The sequence below is a fragment of the Girardinichthys multiradiatus genome, chromosome 3 (assembly GCF_021462225.1).
Source record: "Girardinichthys multiradiatus isolate DD_20200921_A chromosome 3, DD_fGirMul_XY1, whole genome shotgun sequence".
Lineage (NCBI taxonomy): Eukaryota > Metazoa > Chordata > Actinopteri > Cyprinodontiformes > Goodeidae > Girardinichthys > Girardinichthys multiradiatus.
Genome location: NC_061796.1, coordinates 14337089 through 14354180, shown reverse-complemented (window position 1 = coordinate 14354180; position 17092 = coordinate 14337089). Strand labels below are relative to the sequence as shown.

Below are 17092 nucleotides of genomic sequence, written 5' to 3'. Positions count from 1 at the left end.
CTGTTTGGACACACATCCTTCCTATAGCCCTATTGTGTTTCTGACGTACCAGATCATCTGTCTGTCTTCTTACATCAGAGCAGCTCTGGACAACATCGTTTGGATTCCTGCTGTGTTACTACCAGTATGGTCATTTTGTAGTATAACCTTATTACTGTCCATCTTTCTAAACGTATTCGAGGCCTCCTTTGTGGCTTCTCTTAACATTTTCAGGTAGATAGTTGCACTATTAAATGATGCCAACCAGTCAGCCAAACAACAGGACGGCACAAACTGACAGACGGCCAGGCTAGAGGCAGCCAGGCTCGGTATTCATGCAAGTTTAATGAGCATCCAGACAGTAGGGAGTTTGTGGCTCTGGCACTGAGCTCACTCTGCACACTCTGGCTGACTGGGTTAGACACACTAATGGAACAGGTGGGAGGCTGACAGTCTGACCTAACTCATGAACAGAGCTGAAGTTTTAGTGCAAAGATCACAGTTAATAAACATTTTTTATTTTGCAACTTGAGTCTTTTATGGTGTTCAAACTTGAGCAGCTGATCAGGGTCTGAGATGCTTCCAGCTGAACTCTGTCTCTGCACAGAGCCTAAAACATTCCTCTTTCAAGGACATCGGGCAAAAAATATTAGTATTATTTTACCTTGAGACTGGAACTCTGGTTGTATTGCAAAAATGATTAATTTAGATAAAGGCTGCAAATATGGTATGATCAATCACATGTGGATACTCTGTAACGGCATTCAGTGAAGCAGCAGGAGACGCGCCCCTCCTCTTCCTCCGCCAGCAGAAATAAAGTGAAAAGAAAAAGCTGTTGGTCTATCTCCAGTGTTCATCTATTTGCTGAGGCTTTTCTCTCTGTTTGACATAATAGTCACACATGTTTGGCTGCTTCAATTCAAACTGACTGAGTTGTTTGTATTTATGTTGTGTAAGATCACCCCTGCCTTTCTAACTTCTGCAAAAAAAATCTGACATGTTTTCATCACATTTCTTTTACAAGCGTGACTCGGTAGCAACTACTTTATTACGTAAACTAGTGTCTGATGTTCATCTCTGCAACATTTTTAGGGGCTCTTCTGTGCAGCCTGCAGACAACACTGAGCGTTGTCATACAAGTTCCTGTGACTAAAAGGTGTTGCTTAAGGGGCCTGCTCATCTTCCTTCTCAGCTTGCATAGATCCACTGCAGGAGATAAAAAAGAATTTAAAAAAATCAGCTACAGCGCAGTAGCTTCTCTCCTCGCTTCTTTTCTGTTTTTCCCATCATCACGTTTGAGGAATGTTCACGCTGTGTCAGCAGTGTAGCAGCTGAAGTGCAGGAGGTCATATGAAGTGGCACTTCAGTCGCAGCTGACAGATGCATCCCTACATTCCTCCTTATCGGATGTTAACAGACACAAATCAGACATTTCATGCTACAGATGACCAGTGGTGTGCTGGTATCCAGTTCTATGCTAGAGCTATGGTTTGTTGCTTTTTAACATCCTCAACAGCCACATGGTAAATTGTGGTGCACATTACTGTAAAAGTCTTACCCCAGATTTCATCTTTTTTGCAACACTTCAATGTTTCATGATCAAACACAAAATGTAATTTTTAACTGAGGATTTCATCTTATTAAGGAAAAGAAATCTATCCAAACCAACCAAGCTTTGTGTGAGAAGTAACTCAATTAATTGGGTTTTCCACCCATAGCAGCATTTACGACCATCAAGTGTTTGTGAAAACTCCCAAAAAGTCATTTACATTGCTGTTTGAGAATTTAAGTCCAGACTTTGACTAGACCACTAAACCTAGTGCTTCATTTAGGTTTTTGGAGCATATTGTAGATGGAGTTGCTGGTGTGGTTTAGATCACTGCCCTGCTGCATAACCCAAGTGTGCTTGAGATTAAGGTCAAGAGCTGATAACCGTCCATCAGGTTTTCAACAAGGGAGCAGAATTCACGGTTCCACCAATTTAAAAAAAATAAAGTCATAAAGCAGCCCCAGACACTCACACCAGATGTTAGTTTTACACCGGATGTAACAGGACCCACACCTTCCAGAAAGTTTCACTTTTCTCTTCAGCCCAGAAAGAATTTTCCCAAAAGTCTTGGGGATCCTCAATATTTTTGGGGGCAAGTGTTAGATGGGCCTTTATTTTCTTTTGATCAGCAGTGGTTTTGGTCTTGAGACTCTACCATGGAAGCAGTTTTTGCCCAGTCTCTTTCTTATTGTTGACTCATAATTACTGAGCTTATCGGAGTCAAGTGAGGTCTTCAGTTCTTTAGATGTTTTTCTGGGTTCTTTTGTGACCTCCTGAATGATCATATGAATGCGCTATGGGGGTAATGCTGCTAGGACACTCTTGGAAAGGTTCACCTCTTTTCCTCATTTTCTCATTTTGTAGATAATGGCACTCTATTGTTTGCTGGTGTCCCAAAATTGTAGGAATTAGGGGTTGATTGCAGCTTTCTGGCTGATTAACAATCACAGACCTTTAAAAAGCCTGACATGCCGATTAAGATTTTGGCCAATACCAATTTTTTTTAGAACTGGAAGTGTCAGGTTTTATAAGGTCACAATACCCAGTTCAATGTCCCAATTTTATTTTATTGAAACACATTGAAGAATACCCGTGAAAGAATACAAACTTGTTTTTACTGCACATGAGGTAGTGCAAATGAAACGGTTAGAGCATTGCAGTTCCTTAAGTCTTTCGTTTTTCAAATTTTAAAAACAAACAAAACTTACACATCGGGTTAGTCAAGTAGATAAGATCGGTTTCACGTTAGTATCGGCAAAAATTAAGGAAATTGGGGCCAATCGATCCGTGCACCCATAGTAACAATGGCTTTGTAACCCTCTCCAGACTGATAGATATCAATGACTGTTTCTCATCTGTTCATGAATGAGATCTTTTTGCCTGCTTCATGTTGTCATGCCAGTTCTGATCAATCTTGGGCATGGCTAGTGAATATAAAGCAAAAAAGATATGGATAATCACAGTTAATTCATGATTTATATTTTCACATATAGGGCCAAATTGATTTGGAATGGAAAATTAAAGGGGACCTATCATATGAAATCCACTTTTGTAGCCCTTAAATACATTTTGTTGTGTACTTGGAGTCTGTAGGAGTGCAGAAAAGTTTAATTTAGTCTCTACATGTGTTGCGGAGATATCTTTATTTTCTGTTTGTTTCATATTTTTCAGTCCGTTCAGTTTTTTCTGTCATCTGTTACATTTTTCCAACTGCTTCATCATATTATTTTCTGTGGAATAGCTAAACAAGGTCATGGACTTCCGGCTGATCAATTTCGCGGCACTAGATAATTGTTATCAAACTACAAAAATGGCCGAATGGGTTAAAGTGCAGCGCTCTTTGTCCTGGAGGGGTGCGGGTGTGAAATGCCTCAGTAGCATTTAAAGAGACGGCACCAAAACAAGTTGCTCTCAGACGCTACAATAACAAGAGGTTCAGACCACTTTATTTAGACCACAACTGAATGATTCAAGTGTGAAATGGAGTATTTAAAATGATTATATGTCTCCATTAACTCATTTTCAAAGCTAAACTGGTGCTAGGTTTGGGTAACAAAGTATATGGCATTAGGTTGGTACCACCCAGTCCTACTATGTACCTTTGGTCTGTTTATGATCATTCTCAAAGGTGCATCTCGCTACATAATGCTAGTTTACTTTAACTCTTTCTCTGCCTCTAAGAGACGCCAAACAGCCCTGAATGCAGTGGGATGATGTATGTACAGCCTCTGCCACTGTTGCTGTAGTGATTCTAACAATGTCTCAGTGGGATGTTGGAAGACTTGAGACATGTTGGCACAGTGACCCGACAGCATCCAAGCCTTAAAGGCTACAGTGCCGTTTTAAACGGTGGAGATGTTGGCGGTTCAGATCAAGATTATGATTCTTGAAGGTGATCACGAAGTAAACTTAGAGCTGATAAAACCGCGTCAGGTCGTCTCTGCCCGGCAGTATTAGGAGTTCCTCTACTTAGATTTATTATTCGAGCAATAAGGCGTTGTTGTGTAAGTGGGATTTTAATTTAGAGTGAGGACTCATTCTTCTGTGCCTGGTTTATGGAACCTCATTAAGTCCTGATAGAAGAGCACCACAGCTGCGCAAACTCATTTGATTTTTACTCATGCGGATATGAGAGTAAAGCTTGAGTGAGGGGCCTCTAGAATATCAATAGACCTTTTCAGTCAGATAAGCTTCTCTCTCATTAGCTTGCAAGAAATCTTTCCTCAGCTCGGTCTTCCTCTGATATTTCTGAATGTTCCTCCTTGATGTGGTGTCATTTTCCACAATAAAGCTGTTCTTGGCTCTTCAAGATGGATATCTGAATCTGATTTATCTCTGATTTGTCATTCTATCCACACTTTGCGGTCCAATCAGCTGAATAAGTATTCAGCATTACTCTGGACAGTCCTCTTGTTCCTGACAGCAGCAGACGTGTTAGCTGAATATATCTGCATACCAGCTACGATATCACCACCATGAATCTGATGCAACAGAGTCAATCAGCAGGTTTGCAGAGGACCAAAACTTACCAACAAATGATCCTTGTCAACTGTTAAAGGACACAAAAACAATAACGGACAATGTTTAAACAGTTGAAACCCTTGATTTGTTTTTTTTTTCTCCTCTTCCAACCTTGTGCATAATTACTTTCATCTAATTAGCATATCACATCAACTGACTGAATTGTTCCTCGCACTTTACTGGCAGTATTGTCTCTTGCTCAATCTTTGCCTGAAGATGTGGAGTTCTAACTCACAATATTGTCAAAACATATTTTTGTCCTTTTTTCCCATCTCATTGTTTTGCACCAATCTCCCAGCATGAAACAACAAATGCTCATTAAGCAGCATGGTACCTTTTGTTTGATCTTCCAGTGGTTCACTGTGTGACTCCAAAAGATTGTTGCCTACACAGTAGTTTGTACAAAAACATTTATGTGTTTTGTGTTTTTTTTCTGAAACGGGCCACCTATTTACTGTCTGTTTGCTGTGCTGTTCATTGGCTGGCTGCTGTTTATATCCATGGACATGCAATGCTGCTGGGTTGCTTGAAACATTAAAACTGTGGTAATTTGTTGTACCAGACATCATTCAGACACCCAAGTCTTTGGCTTTTATTTTCAAATGCTTGCATTGTCATTGCTTACATTATACAGACATTTACATTTTCTAAGCAAAGAGATAACAGAACTCTAGATCAGGAAAACATCTTTCGACAATAATATGTCCTCATATGCTGACTCCTCTGTCTCTCCCACCCAGGCAGCATCCCGTCATGAAGACCCAGAAGATCGCCCATTGCTGGAGCTGACACCGTCAACAGGTCCAGGCCACGCTGTTCTACGAACAGTTCTTCATCCCCCATTATCCTGTTTGGTCTCACCACTAATAATAAGGCATTTCTTTGACGTCTCCTTGTGACTGAGCATAGTCCCAGAAGGTCCTGGCTTGGTCCGCAATAGGTCTGTCTGGTAGTGCTTCAGCCACTCCTGACCTGCAACTTGGGATCCTGAGCAAAGGCAACTTAAACCACATCCCTAACCATCGAGGGTCTGAAAGCATCATGTCAAGTCGACGCAAGGCTTCCACCCCCTGCATGATCCGACCAGAGCAGACATGGGTGGAGCTGGATGATGATGAGGATGAATCACACAAAATGGAGGCAGGAGCAATTTTGAAATCAATGTTGTGATCCACAAATTTAGGCCTTGCTGGATTTGAATGCATTATAGGTATCTGGTTAAAGAACCTAATGCTGACCTTTTTTTATTCATAGTTAATTAGTTAGTTTCATAACTAACAAAAGGTTAATCTAAATATTTTTTACGAGTTTAAAATCTCTCCATCTAATGAATTTTGCCTTCTCTTTCTGCTAGGTAACAGAAAACCATGTTCAGGAGGCACCTATGAATACAGCCCATCCTGTCCAAGCAGAGCCACCAACCGATTCGGATGTAACAGGCAAATCCTCAGACCCCCCCACAGGTCCTGACAAACCACAAAAGGAGCCGCCAGACCCCTCCAAACATCAGCGCAGACAGCAGGGGGGCTACGAGTGCAAATATTGCACCTTCTCCACACAGAATCTTAACACTTTTAAAGAACATGTGGACTCCAATCACCCGAATGTCATCCTCAACCCACTGTACCTGTGCGCTGTCTGCAACTTCAACACCAAGAAGTTTGATACCCTAACAGAGCACAACGAGAGGTGTCACCCTGGGGAGAGCAACTTCAAATTCAAGCGCATCAAAATGAACAACCAGACAATCCTGGAACAGACAATAGAGGGCTGCAGCAACAACGCAGTCATTTACAACACGTCGGGTTCACTTGCTGGCAAAGGGGACAGAGTGGACACCCCCCCACTCAGCAAACCCAACACAGTAAAAACTGCAAAACCAAAAACCTTTTCTACAGATACCAAACGGACAGAATCAGAGAGAGGTAAACTGACCCCTGATCTTGCCAAGAAACCAATAACGGCGCTCAATGTGAACGGGACGGTTATCATCCCAGAGTCGACTCTGCTCAAGGCAGACAGCCTTTCTCACATCATGCCTTCTTTACAGCAGCCTATAAATTACACCCAGGTAGGACAGAGGGAAGAACAAATTCTTCTGTTTTGTCACATTCCCTGTGCATGGTATTGGGATCTTAGGATAGACCAACACAAATTAGTTACTATTGTCAAACAAAAAGTAAAGGATTCGTGGTTTTAGCATTGGTTTTTGTGGCATTTGTATTACACTGCCCTAAGTAAATTCTTTATAGGACTAACCTTTGCTGCAAATACAGCTGCAGGTCTTTTGGAGTATGACTCCACCAGCTTTGTACCTCTAGAGACTGCAGTTCTTGTCCCTGCTTTACCATTTTTAATTGGTACTGTTATAATTGAGGTTTTCAGTGTAAACTCTGTAAAGTGATCATAAGATTATGGCAAGAAGACTTGGTTTTATTACCGACTGGAGCTGTCTTTCCTAGAACATGGAAGTCCACATCTGTGAAATCCCTTTAAGTTCCACCTTTCTATTGAGTTCTTAGTGACTTTATACATGTTATAAAGTGCAGTCACTGTGATGGAGTCATTGGTTATAGTTTTGTTACTGAAAATCTTGGCTTTATGAAGCCCCTTTCCCACACTCAGTTGTTTAGCAATACCTAAGACACTGCTCCTGTTTGAGATGGCTCAGTTCAAACACTGAAAAAGGTCGGCCAGTGTGAATGAAAGCTCTGCGGGAAAAAATATTCCAGGTCTTATAGTTGAAATGCGCTGAAATTGTTTGACTTTGGTCTCATCTGACCAGAGCACCTTCTTTTATGTGTTTACCGTGTCACTTATACGGTTAACATGGCCTCTTATGGATTTGTTTTGAAGCAGTGACTTTCTCTTGGCATGCTTCTGTAAAGGCTAGATTTGTGGAGGGCAGATTCTCCCAGCTTCTCTCGTTCATGCTCTCCTTGTCCTGCGTTTCTGTTTAGCTGGTTTCTCTCTCTATCTGCCTCTGTCTGTCTGTAAACATAAAATAAGTATCGGTTTGGAATTTTCTATGATGTTTTCTTCAAAAATGATTTCCTAAAAAAGTTATTCATTATTTAGGAAAGTTTGAGATGATCCAAAGCTTGCACTCCACCATCAATCTCTAGATGTCATAGAATCAAATAAAACTGTTTTTAATGTTTGTTTTTTTACAACCAATCTATTAGTCTATATCATTTTATTAGCATTGTACCTTTAAATGGTAATAGTTAAGTTTTACCAAACAGAAATTCTCGTTTTGCCTTTCTGACCTGTTTTGTTTCAGGTGCCGAAGATCGCAGTGCCCTTGAACACGACCAAATACAACCCGTTCCTGGACGACAACCTGACACTCATCTCCTCCTTCAACAAGTTCCCCTACCCGACACAAGCCGAGCTCTCCTGGCTCACTGCGGCCTCCAAACACCCAGAGGAGCAAATCAAAGTCTGGTTCACCACACAGCGGCTCAAACAGGGCATCAGCTGGTCACCTGAAGAGGTACTCTAATCTTTTATCATATTTAATGTCTCTGTTCTTCCCAAGCGGGGCTTACTGTGCGTGTTGCTGTCTCATTTAAATTTTTTATTAACTAGTAGTCAGATTTCAAAAAGAGAGAGGAACTAGTCCGAACTTGAGCACAGTATGCATTTTGTCTATGATAGCCATATATTAGATTAATTTCTCATAGTTGGTACATAAACAACAATTGTCAATTTGATCTTAAATATTCTAAATTATCTCTTTCTTTCTAAAACAGGTGGAAGAAGCGAGGAAGAAAATGTTTAACGGCACCATCTCGTCAGTGCCTCAGACTCTAACCGTTGTGGCTCCACAAATTAGCTCCAACTCCTCCAGCATCCAGGCCGCCGACACCACAGCCTCCAAACACCTGCCGTCTGCTGCCTCTGTCCTCCAGTCCGTCCCCTGCCAGATCCTGGGACAGAACAGCCTGGTGCTGACTCCTGTAGCCAATGGCTCCAGTGTCACATGTGCACCGCTGGCGCTCACAGTGGCTAACCAGGTATATAACCAAGAGTGGAAATTAAATTTCTTTGGTTGCTGAGAAGAACAACTTTAAAAGTGGTGGGTATTAACATCTCCTGATTGGATTTGATCAGTGAGAATAACCTCTTTAATCCCTGCAGGTGGCACAGTCACTCAAGCGACCGCTGGCCACTCCTGTGATCGCCACAGAGAGTAAGCGACCCTCCATCATTCAGACCCTCTCGGCACCAACAGGCATGTTGAAGCTGGCATCGTCCAAAATGCTGAGTTTCACAGCAGACCCAAACAAAACGGCCGAGCAGCTGTCAGTGCTGCGGTCCAGCTACACACAGTGTCCTTTTCCTGAGGAAGATGAGGTAAGAATAAGTGAGTGGAATGACGTCTTTTTGTGCAGTAATAAATATAATTGTTTTTCCAATGGTTGTGTTTCCTATGTTAGTGTTTCTCACCTTTTTTTTGCCCCCCTGAATCCAGGCCTATCAGCAGTAAACTACAGGTGCCGTTTTATTTGATGCTGTTTACTGTTACAGATCTACAGGCTGATAGAGACCACGGGACTGTCCAGGGGAGAGATAAAGAAGTGGTTCAGTGAACAAAGGCTCCTCAATCTCAAAAGTAAATTTATAAAATTCCCTCTGAACAATATCATATCTGCTATCTGATGGAATACTTCTTTTGGCACGTTTGTTTTTTTACTGTTTATTTCCACGCTTCTTCTGGAGGTGTAGGATCTTCACCCGTGCTGGTGAGAGCTGAGGCATCCGCACCTGTTCCAGATGGCCCCGTTAAGAAAGCTGTCCCGAGCCAGTTTCCCCTGCTGGAGAGAGTGAAAGGGAAGTCATCGGAGCAGCTCAAGGCGCTGGAGGAGAGTTTCCAGAGAAGCAGCTCGCCGACGGAAAAGGAGCTCGGTAAAGCCCTCACCGCTTCCACAAGCACGTAAACTTAATCTCCTTACTTACACTTCCTGGTTTTCATACTTCTCAAACTTTTCCACAATTTCTTACTTTACAACCACACGTGGTGTGTTTTCTTGGGATTTTATGTAATAGACCAACACAAAAGAAGTGAATAATTGTGAATTGGAAAAGAAGATGATGCACTGTTTTAAAATATTTCACTAGTTAAAAGTAGGAGGTTAGGTGGGAGACGCCCATGGTAACTCTGGAGGAGCAGCAGAAATCTACAGATCATGTTGAAAAATCAGTTGACATGCGACTGTTCGCAGTGCACTGGATAAATTTGGCCTTTATTAAAGAGTTGCAGGAAGAAAAGCATTGTTGAAAGCATATGAAGTCCTGTTTTCAGTGTGTCCAAAGATGAAGCTGGCAAGGCGAACACGTGGAAGATGGTGCTCTAATCAGATGAGACCAAAATTAGGTGCTGCCACATGATGTGACATCATCATGCTGTGGGGATGCTTTTCTTCAATGAGGACAGGAAAGCTAGTCAGAGTTAATAGAAAGATAGATGGAGCTAAATACAAAACAATCCTAGAAGAAAACACGTTTAAGGCTGGGGCAGAGATTCACCTTCCAGCAGGACGACAACCTTAAACATACAGCCAAAGCTACAGTGGAAAGGTTTCGATGAAATTATACTCAATTGGTAGAATGTCCTAGTCAAAGCCTGGAGAAAAATCTAATTGAGAATCTTGGCAAAACTTGAAATTGCAATCCAAGTAAAATCCCAATGAAATACGTTAAGGTGTGTTGTTGCAACATGATGAAATATTAAATCATTTAAGAGGTGTGAATACATTTGCATAAACTAAGTGTGAGTTTTGTTATGTGCTGCATTAAAGTGACGAGACATTTAAAACTCTTGTAGGATTACATGATTTTATCCTCATGGGAAATATTGAAGGGCGATAAATCGGGTAACAGTTTGAAACACTGTTAAGTTTCACTGACTGATCAAAGACATTTAGACATTTCACAAACCTCTTCATTTATATTTATGCTTCGTAACCAGTCGGCCCAATTAGCCATTTGTAAAGCTCCTGCCGTCTCTGGCGTTTCTACTTATGAATTAGACTTTTAAATTACTAAAAGAAATCAGGTTGTTTTCTTTGGTTTACACAAGCCTGCAGTATGTGACTCGAGCTTCTTTCACCCCGCAGGAGCTGCATGCTCTCATCTCTTGTGGCTGTAGCCATGACAGGAATAGCAGCGATGTTTTTAATGAGCTCCATCTTTTAGTCCCCCAAAGCATGACCAAATCCTGCGGTTTGTCAAAGGAAGTCCCTTTTTGTCGCTGAAAAACCTCCTATATCTCAGTCTCCAAGCTCTGTTTTTGTTGCAGACCAGCTGGCTCAGGAGACAAGGCTGTCGAAGACGGAGGTGGACTGCTGGTTTTCAGAGCGCTGCGCCCTGAGGGACAACATGGAGAAGGTTCTGCTCACCATGGCCTCCAAGAACACGGAGGACAGACTGGAGCGAGTGGGAGGGTCGCTGCTAAATGGGGGTTCTCACCGAGAGCAGTATGGGAAGACTCTTCGCTCCTCTCCTCACCCACCTGTCCTCTCCTCTTCCTCCTCGTCTTCCTCCTCCCCGCCGGTGCTCGCAGTTTCCTCTCCTCAACCTCCAACAAATTCCTCTTCAAGATCTCCTCCCATCCTAAAGTCTTCTTCTCCACAACCCCCCCTCCTGTCAGTCTCCTCAAGCCCGATGCCCATCTCCAGCTGCTCACTGGCCCTTCTCAGGGAGGTGAGAAGTGAACAAAGCATGTCTTTAATGACTTTATGCATTTTCTCCCATGCATCCATTTGTTGCAAATATTTAAAAACACATTGCTTTATAAATGATGCAAACGTTTCCCTTCTACTGACAGATGTTCTGTCAGACTCAGTGGCCATCCCCCGAGGAGTACAGCCAGCTGGAGCTCCAGACAAACCTGGGCCGCACCGATATTGTCCGCTGGTTCAAGGACCACCGCTCAGCCCTGAAGAACGGCGAGACTCTGGACTGGATGGAAGCTCTCCAAAAGGAAAACCTTGCTGAGGAGCAGAAAACCGGCCAACAGCAGAACGGTCAGATCTCTGAGAACAACCGGAGTGTTTCCTTGGAGGTCAAGGCTGTGAATGGTGAGTCCTGCAGGAGAACATTCTGTTCTATGTTTGAGGGCTTATTATTCCACCGGTTTGATATTTTCAAATGTTTATGTTGTTGATGTTCAGTGGAGGAGGCCAGTGGGAATGTAGCAGCTGCAGAGAACTCCAAACTGTCCAGCCAAGACAAAGGGCACTGGTTGGCCAAGCGACTAACCCAGGGTGTGACCGATCTGAGCCGAACCAGGAAGGACCAGAACAACTGTGGAGCTTCTGACAAAGGGAGGTAAAAATGCCTTTTGTTTCATAACGGGGAAGAAAAAAAAACATTTTGGCCAACACTTTTTTTTGTTTGTATGAAAACGAGCAGAACCGGAAATCCATTGGACCTAGTGGACCGTTGTTTGTTGATTCTTCACATCAATAAAATTCTTTAATAAAAAGCTGTTAAATTGAGGTTTTGTGGTCTGCTGTCTTGCCAGGTGGGTAAACGTCACTGTTGGTGCTGGAGAGGAGACTGAAGGAGTGGAGAGACAGAGGCTGGCAACCGATGCAGGTGTTCTGACTATGGAGCAACCAGGAAGGGTGACTGGTTGATGGTAAGTTCAACTATGGATTTGTATGTTCTTAAAGTGTCTTCTAAAGGTATTCACTCCCCTTTTGCCTTTTGTCACCAACTCAAAAGAAGTACATAATTGTGAACTGGAAGTCAAATGATACATGGTTTTCAACCCCACCCCCAGAGTCAATACTTTGTAGAGCCACCGTTTTGCTGCATTTCAGTTTTAAGTCTCTCTACCAGCTTTGCACATCCAGAAACAAAAACCTTTGCTAAGTTTCCTTTGCAAAATAGTTTGAGGTTGTCACGAGTGTCTGTGAACATCAGTTTTCAGGTCTTGCCACAAATCCTTTATTGGAATCAGGTCTGGACTTTGACTGGGCCAATCTAATACACCAGTATACTTTGATCCAAACTTCTCCATTGTAAGTTGGGCTATGAATTTGTAGAGTTATCGTCCAGGTGAAAGGTAACACACAGCACCCCAGCCCACCCAGCTTCCTCCTCCCCTCCCTCCTGGGATTGCACTTTATTTACATGCATCCTTCTTCCCATTGACTCTGACCAGCTTGCCTATCCTTGATGAAGAAAAGCATCCCCACATTATGAGACTTCCTCCACCATGTTCCACTCTGGGGATGGCCTCTTTAAGGCGATTTCCAGTGTTAGTTTTTTACTACAAATACCTTTTTGCAGGTAGGCCAGAGAGTTAGATTTTTGGTCTCATCTGCTTCCACATGCTTATTGTGCCCCTACATGGCTTTTGCCAAACTGCAAATAAGACTTCTTATAATGTGCTTTCGACAATTACTTTCTTCTTGCCTCTATTGCAAAAGTCGATTCTGTTTACTTGTTAGATGATTTCTGAAGGCAACTCACGATTTTAATCAGTGTATTATTTGTATAAAATTTTGATTGTTGACCAGTCAAAAAACACCTTTCTCATTTAATGGTTTTCTTTAGGTTTATTTACATTATACGTAGATTCTCACCGAAGGCATCAAAACTGAATGAACACATATGGAGTTATGTAGAAAACAAAAAATTGTAAAAGAACTTAAAATATATTTTATATTTTACATTCCTCAAAGTAGCCGCCCTTTGCTGTGATGAAACATTAACCTTTGGCCGTCTCTCAGTTTACTACATAATCCCATGTGTGTTCATTCACAGTTTTGATGTCTTTGGTGAGAATGTACAATGTAAGTCATGAAAATAAAGAGACCTATTAAGTGAGAAAGTGTATCTAAAACTTTAGGCCAGTAGTGTACATAATTTTCCTTCCAGTTCACAATAGTCTAACATAATATCCCAATACAATACATTAAAGTTTGAGGTTGTTACTTGACTAAATGTAGAAAAGAGGTGTGAATACTTTGCAAACTACTGTAAATCTGCTGCAAGCAAATGAATTTTGTGAAATTGGGATCCAAGGTTTCTAATAACCTCAGGATTATAGGTCTAATCGACTGGTGCTGGTACCTATCTGCAATAAGTAATATATTTATTTCAAATTTGATTGTTTTTTAAAACCAACCGGTTCTGCTGCAGTCTGCCTCAATTCTTCTCTCGTCTGCACCGCTCAGCAAGTTGAAACTTAGCGAGTTCCTTTTTGCTGATACCACTGCCAAATCTGCTGCTCTGTTGCCAAGCACTTTCCTCAGTGCATGCTGGGAGATGTTCCAGCCCTCTGTGACTCCTGACAGGACAAATTGTAGAAAATAAATGGGTGGTAGGAACAGATTGTGATTTGGCTTAAATTAAATGGTGAACTATTTCTTTAAGAGGGCACAGCTGCAGCACTACAGCCATCCAGGAAGTTTCTAGTGTGTAATTACATCTAATTGGTCCTTCCAAATGATGGCATGCACCACCATTTGTATCAAATGTGCAGACAAAAGCACGTCATTACTGTCGCATAAAGGGCAGAGAGAAGTTTTTTTTTTTTTTTTAATAAGAGCATTAAAAAATAAAGCAAAAGATTTGAAGAGATTTGGGCTTTTAAATTTTGTCAAAAAATTTTGGTAATAATTAAAAAAATACTAATTGTTGAGTTAACTTCTGCCTGCTTATTCTGTTCTAGGGAAAGTAAATCTTTTAACGCCAGTTCACCAGCCATCGTGAGGCAAGTCAAGACGACCGATCAGATACGTGGTGTCAGTGATGTCATCACCATGCGCCAGGGATGGTTGGGTTTCAGTGTGGAAGCACTGAGGTGAAGAATTGACGGGAAGAGGAGTGCCAAAGCTGGACTTGATGTAGATCTCCCACTACTATTTTTTTTTGTCTAACATTTCTGTAAATATGTTTGTGAAACAGAGTAAACATTCTGTTCAGGTTCACTGACAGCCGGCAAGCTTTTTCTTTTTGTTTTTTTGATGACTGAATGTTTTCCCAGAACCTGGAATGTTATTGGTTGCCGTAATAAGATCAAAATGTATTATAGTTTATTTGCTGGAAATCCCCCTTTCAAAAAAAATAATAATAATCAACGCATTTTGCTCATTATGAGCAGATTTTGATGGCACTTGCATATTTTCTTGTTGTAGTGGTAGATGTTCTCGTACCAGGCTGCTTTCAAATGCCTTTAGGGTGACACAATGCTGACTCAAATGTGCAAAATGGGCGAGTAGGAGGACTGTGCTGCCGAGGAAACTAACGCATTGAGCACACACTGATTAGCAGCCATGGTCCAGATGCTTTAACAAACCTATCTACAGTTTAAGAATCTTGTCCGCTGTGTTCATAAGGCTGAACCGGAACATAATGTGCACATTTCTACAGAGAACTGATAAATCCCGGAGAATGCAGGGTCTGTTGGACACCATGCTGCCTTTCCTGCTCGTACCTGTTGTTTCCTGTCTACTTCACATAAAGGGAGCAGAGTGGGGTATGATTTCAGCTTCATGGCTCTATGTTGTAATTCTTATTGGCTGAACCTGCCAAAAGCCTTTCTTTTTTTGTTTTTTATTCTGTGAAACTGCTACATGCACTCTAAATAATCCAAGCACCTTTATCTGAGCCTTTTCATATATCCATGTTGTTTAGCTGTAAATACACCTCATGTCTTCTATCTAGGCTTACTAGCTTTAGATTCAAGGTGTGATTGAATTTCCTTCTGTTGTTCCTGTAAACACATTTAAAACCGGAGGTTAATGAATGTCAGAGATACGAGTTGTAAAAGGCAGTTGGAATGTCACAAGTTTCAAGAGTATCTGTTTTGGTTTCATTCTGAATTGTCGTTTAAATTGACCTCCAATTTCTACATGAATGAAAGGCACAAAGTAAAGGGGGGAGCTGTAATTTAACATCAGCGGGTGTATGACTGTACGCCGACTGCATGCTGGTTCCTGCTGCTTTAGGTTCACCGTCTCTAATACTAAACATTGTCTTGACGTGTACAGGATTACTGCTTGCATTTTCATTTTCTACCTATAAGGCTGATGCAATTCAATAAAAGGTTCAAGGTGACTTTATTGATACCTGCAGGTAGGTTTGTTTTGCAGTGGTTCAAAACATTCACACCTTGCATACAAACACCCCCAGAACAATTCAAGAAAATATAACGGGGCTGAAAGTGCTCCACAAATCAAAGCAGGACACAGAAGAGGACAGTAAGACTTGCAAATAAGATAAATACTTGAGGATAAAAATCTTCATAAAACCAATGAGCAAAGACTGTAAAACTGACATAATCTTGACTTTAAATCTATTATAATCCATATAGTGACGGTAACATTTCAACTTGTTCAGTTATGGCAGAACAAAGCTATTTATAAAACGTCTGCTCCTACACTTTGGGACTAAGAATCAGTTGACAGAGCTGCTGGCCCCTTTCAAGGTTGCAGATTTTATATCATTGGATACTTATTTGAATGTATTAAATGGTAAATGCACTTGTATAGCGTTTTATGAAGTTTGAGGACTCTAAGGTGCTTTACACCATAATCAGGCATCTACACACATTCACACACTGACTGGTAGGCTAGATTGTAGCCACAGTTTCCCTGGAGGAGACTGACCGAAGTGGGGTCTGCCATACAATCGGCACCACTGAACCCTCTGACCACTATTGGCAGGCAAGCCGGGTGAAGCGTCTTGCCCCCAAGGACACGACTGACGGGTAGAGCGGAGCTTAGAACCGACAACGCACCGGTTACAGGACGAACCACTACTACCTGAATCCTTGTCGACCCTTAAGATGATTTTTAACATTGCATTGCAAAAATATCCAAACACTTTTTTTTTTTTTCTTTATGAACTTCACAATATTTTATTGGAATTTTGTATGAGGTACCAATACAAAGTATTGTCTTATTGTGATGTTAAAGGATACATGGTTTTGAGAACATTTTACAAATAAAACTGGGGCTGGCTTCTGTATTGAGCCCCCGAGTCAATATATTGAATTTTTCATGGTAACACTGCTTTAAACTTCATTACTACTTTCTCCCTGACCTGTCTGCTGTGTATCTTGGTCTTCATGATGCTGTGTGTTTAATGTTCTCCCAACAAACCTCTGAGGCCTTCATAGAAGAGTCGGATGTATACTGAGATTAAACGCCACGGAGGAGGACTCTGCTTACTAATTTGGCATCTTCTGAAGCAGTTGGTCCCATTGGATTTTATTTAGGGGTATCAGAGTAAAGGGGTGATTAAAAAAATACATGCCACACTTTTCCAATTTCTATTTGTTAAAAATTTTGAAAACCTTCCATACGTTTCTCGTTGCACCTCACTACTATGCACTACTTTGTGTTGATTAATTACATAAAATTCCATAAAGATACCTTAAAGTTTGTTGTAATGTCCCAAAATGTGTGAAGATCAGTGGATATGAACACATTTCTGCAAAGCACTGTAACTAGCAAAAGGGATTAACAGTTTGGTTTATTTTTATTAGAATTGTTCTCTGCTTGCTTGACTTTTTACACC

The 17092-nt window shown here is 41.4% G+C and overlaps 1 protein-coding gene across 5 annotated transcripts in view; it reads left to right on the top strand.

Moving 5' to 3' along the window:
• The window catches only part of zhx2a (zinc fingers and homeoboxes 2a), a 30300-nt gene extending 13739 nt beyond the window's left edge, over positions 1-16561 (top strand). For 2 of the 5 annotated variants that reach the window (XM_047358440.1, XM_047358431.1), the window contains exons 2-13: positions 5290-5689; positions 5904-6620; positions 7833-8045; positions 8305-8568; positions 8693-8908; positions 9083-9167; positions 9275-9484; positions 10854-11257; positions 11382-11634; positions 11728-11884; positions 12081-12197; positions 14241-16561. In XM_047358440.1, the coding sequence (XP_047214396.1) occupies positions 5591-5689; positions 5904-6620; positions 7833-8045; positions 8305-8568; positions 8693-8908; positions 9083-9167; positions 9275-9484; positions 10854-11257; positions 11382-11634; positions 11728-11884; positions 12081-12195 (2733 nt within the window). In that variant the 5' untranslated portion in view covers positions 5290-5590 and the 3' untranslated portion in view covers positions 12196-12197; positions 14241-16561. Of the gene's footprint in view, positions 1-5289; positions 5690-5903; positions 6621-7832; positions 8046-8304; positions 8569-8692; positions 8909-9082; positions 9168-9274; positions 9489-10853; positions 11258-11381; positions 11635-11727; positions 11885-12080; positions 12198-14240 lie in introns of those variants that run through there. The other 3 variants (XM_047358450.1, XM_047358457.1, XR_007037213.1) reach the window with 3 other exon arrangements.
• Positions 16562-17092: the final 531 nt, after the last annotated feature.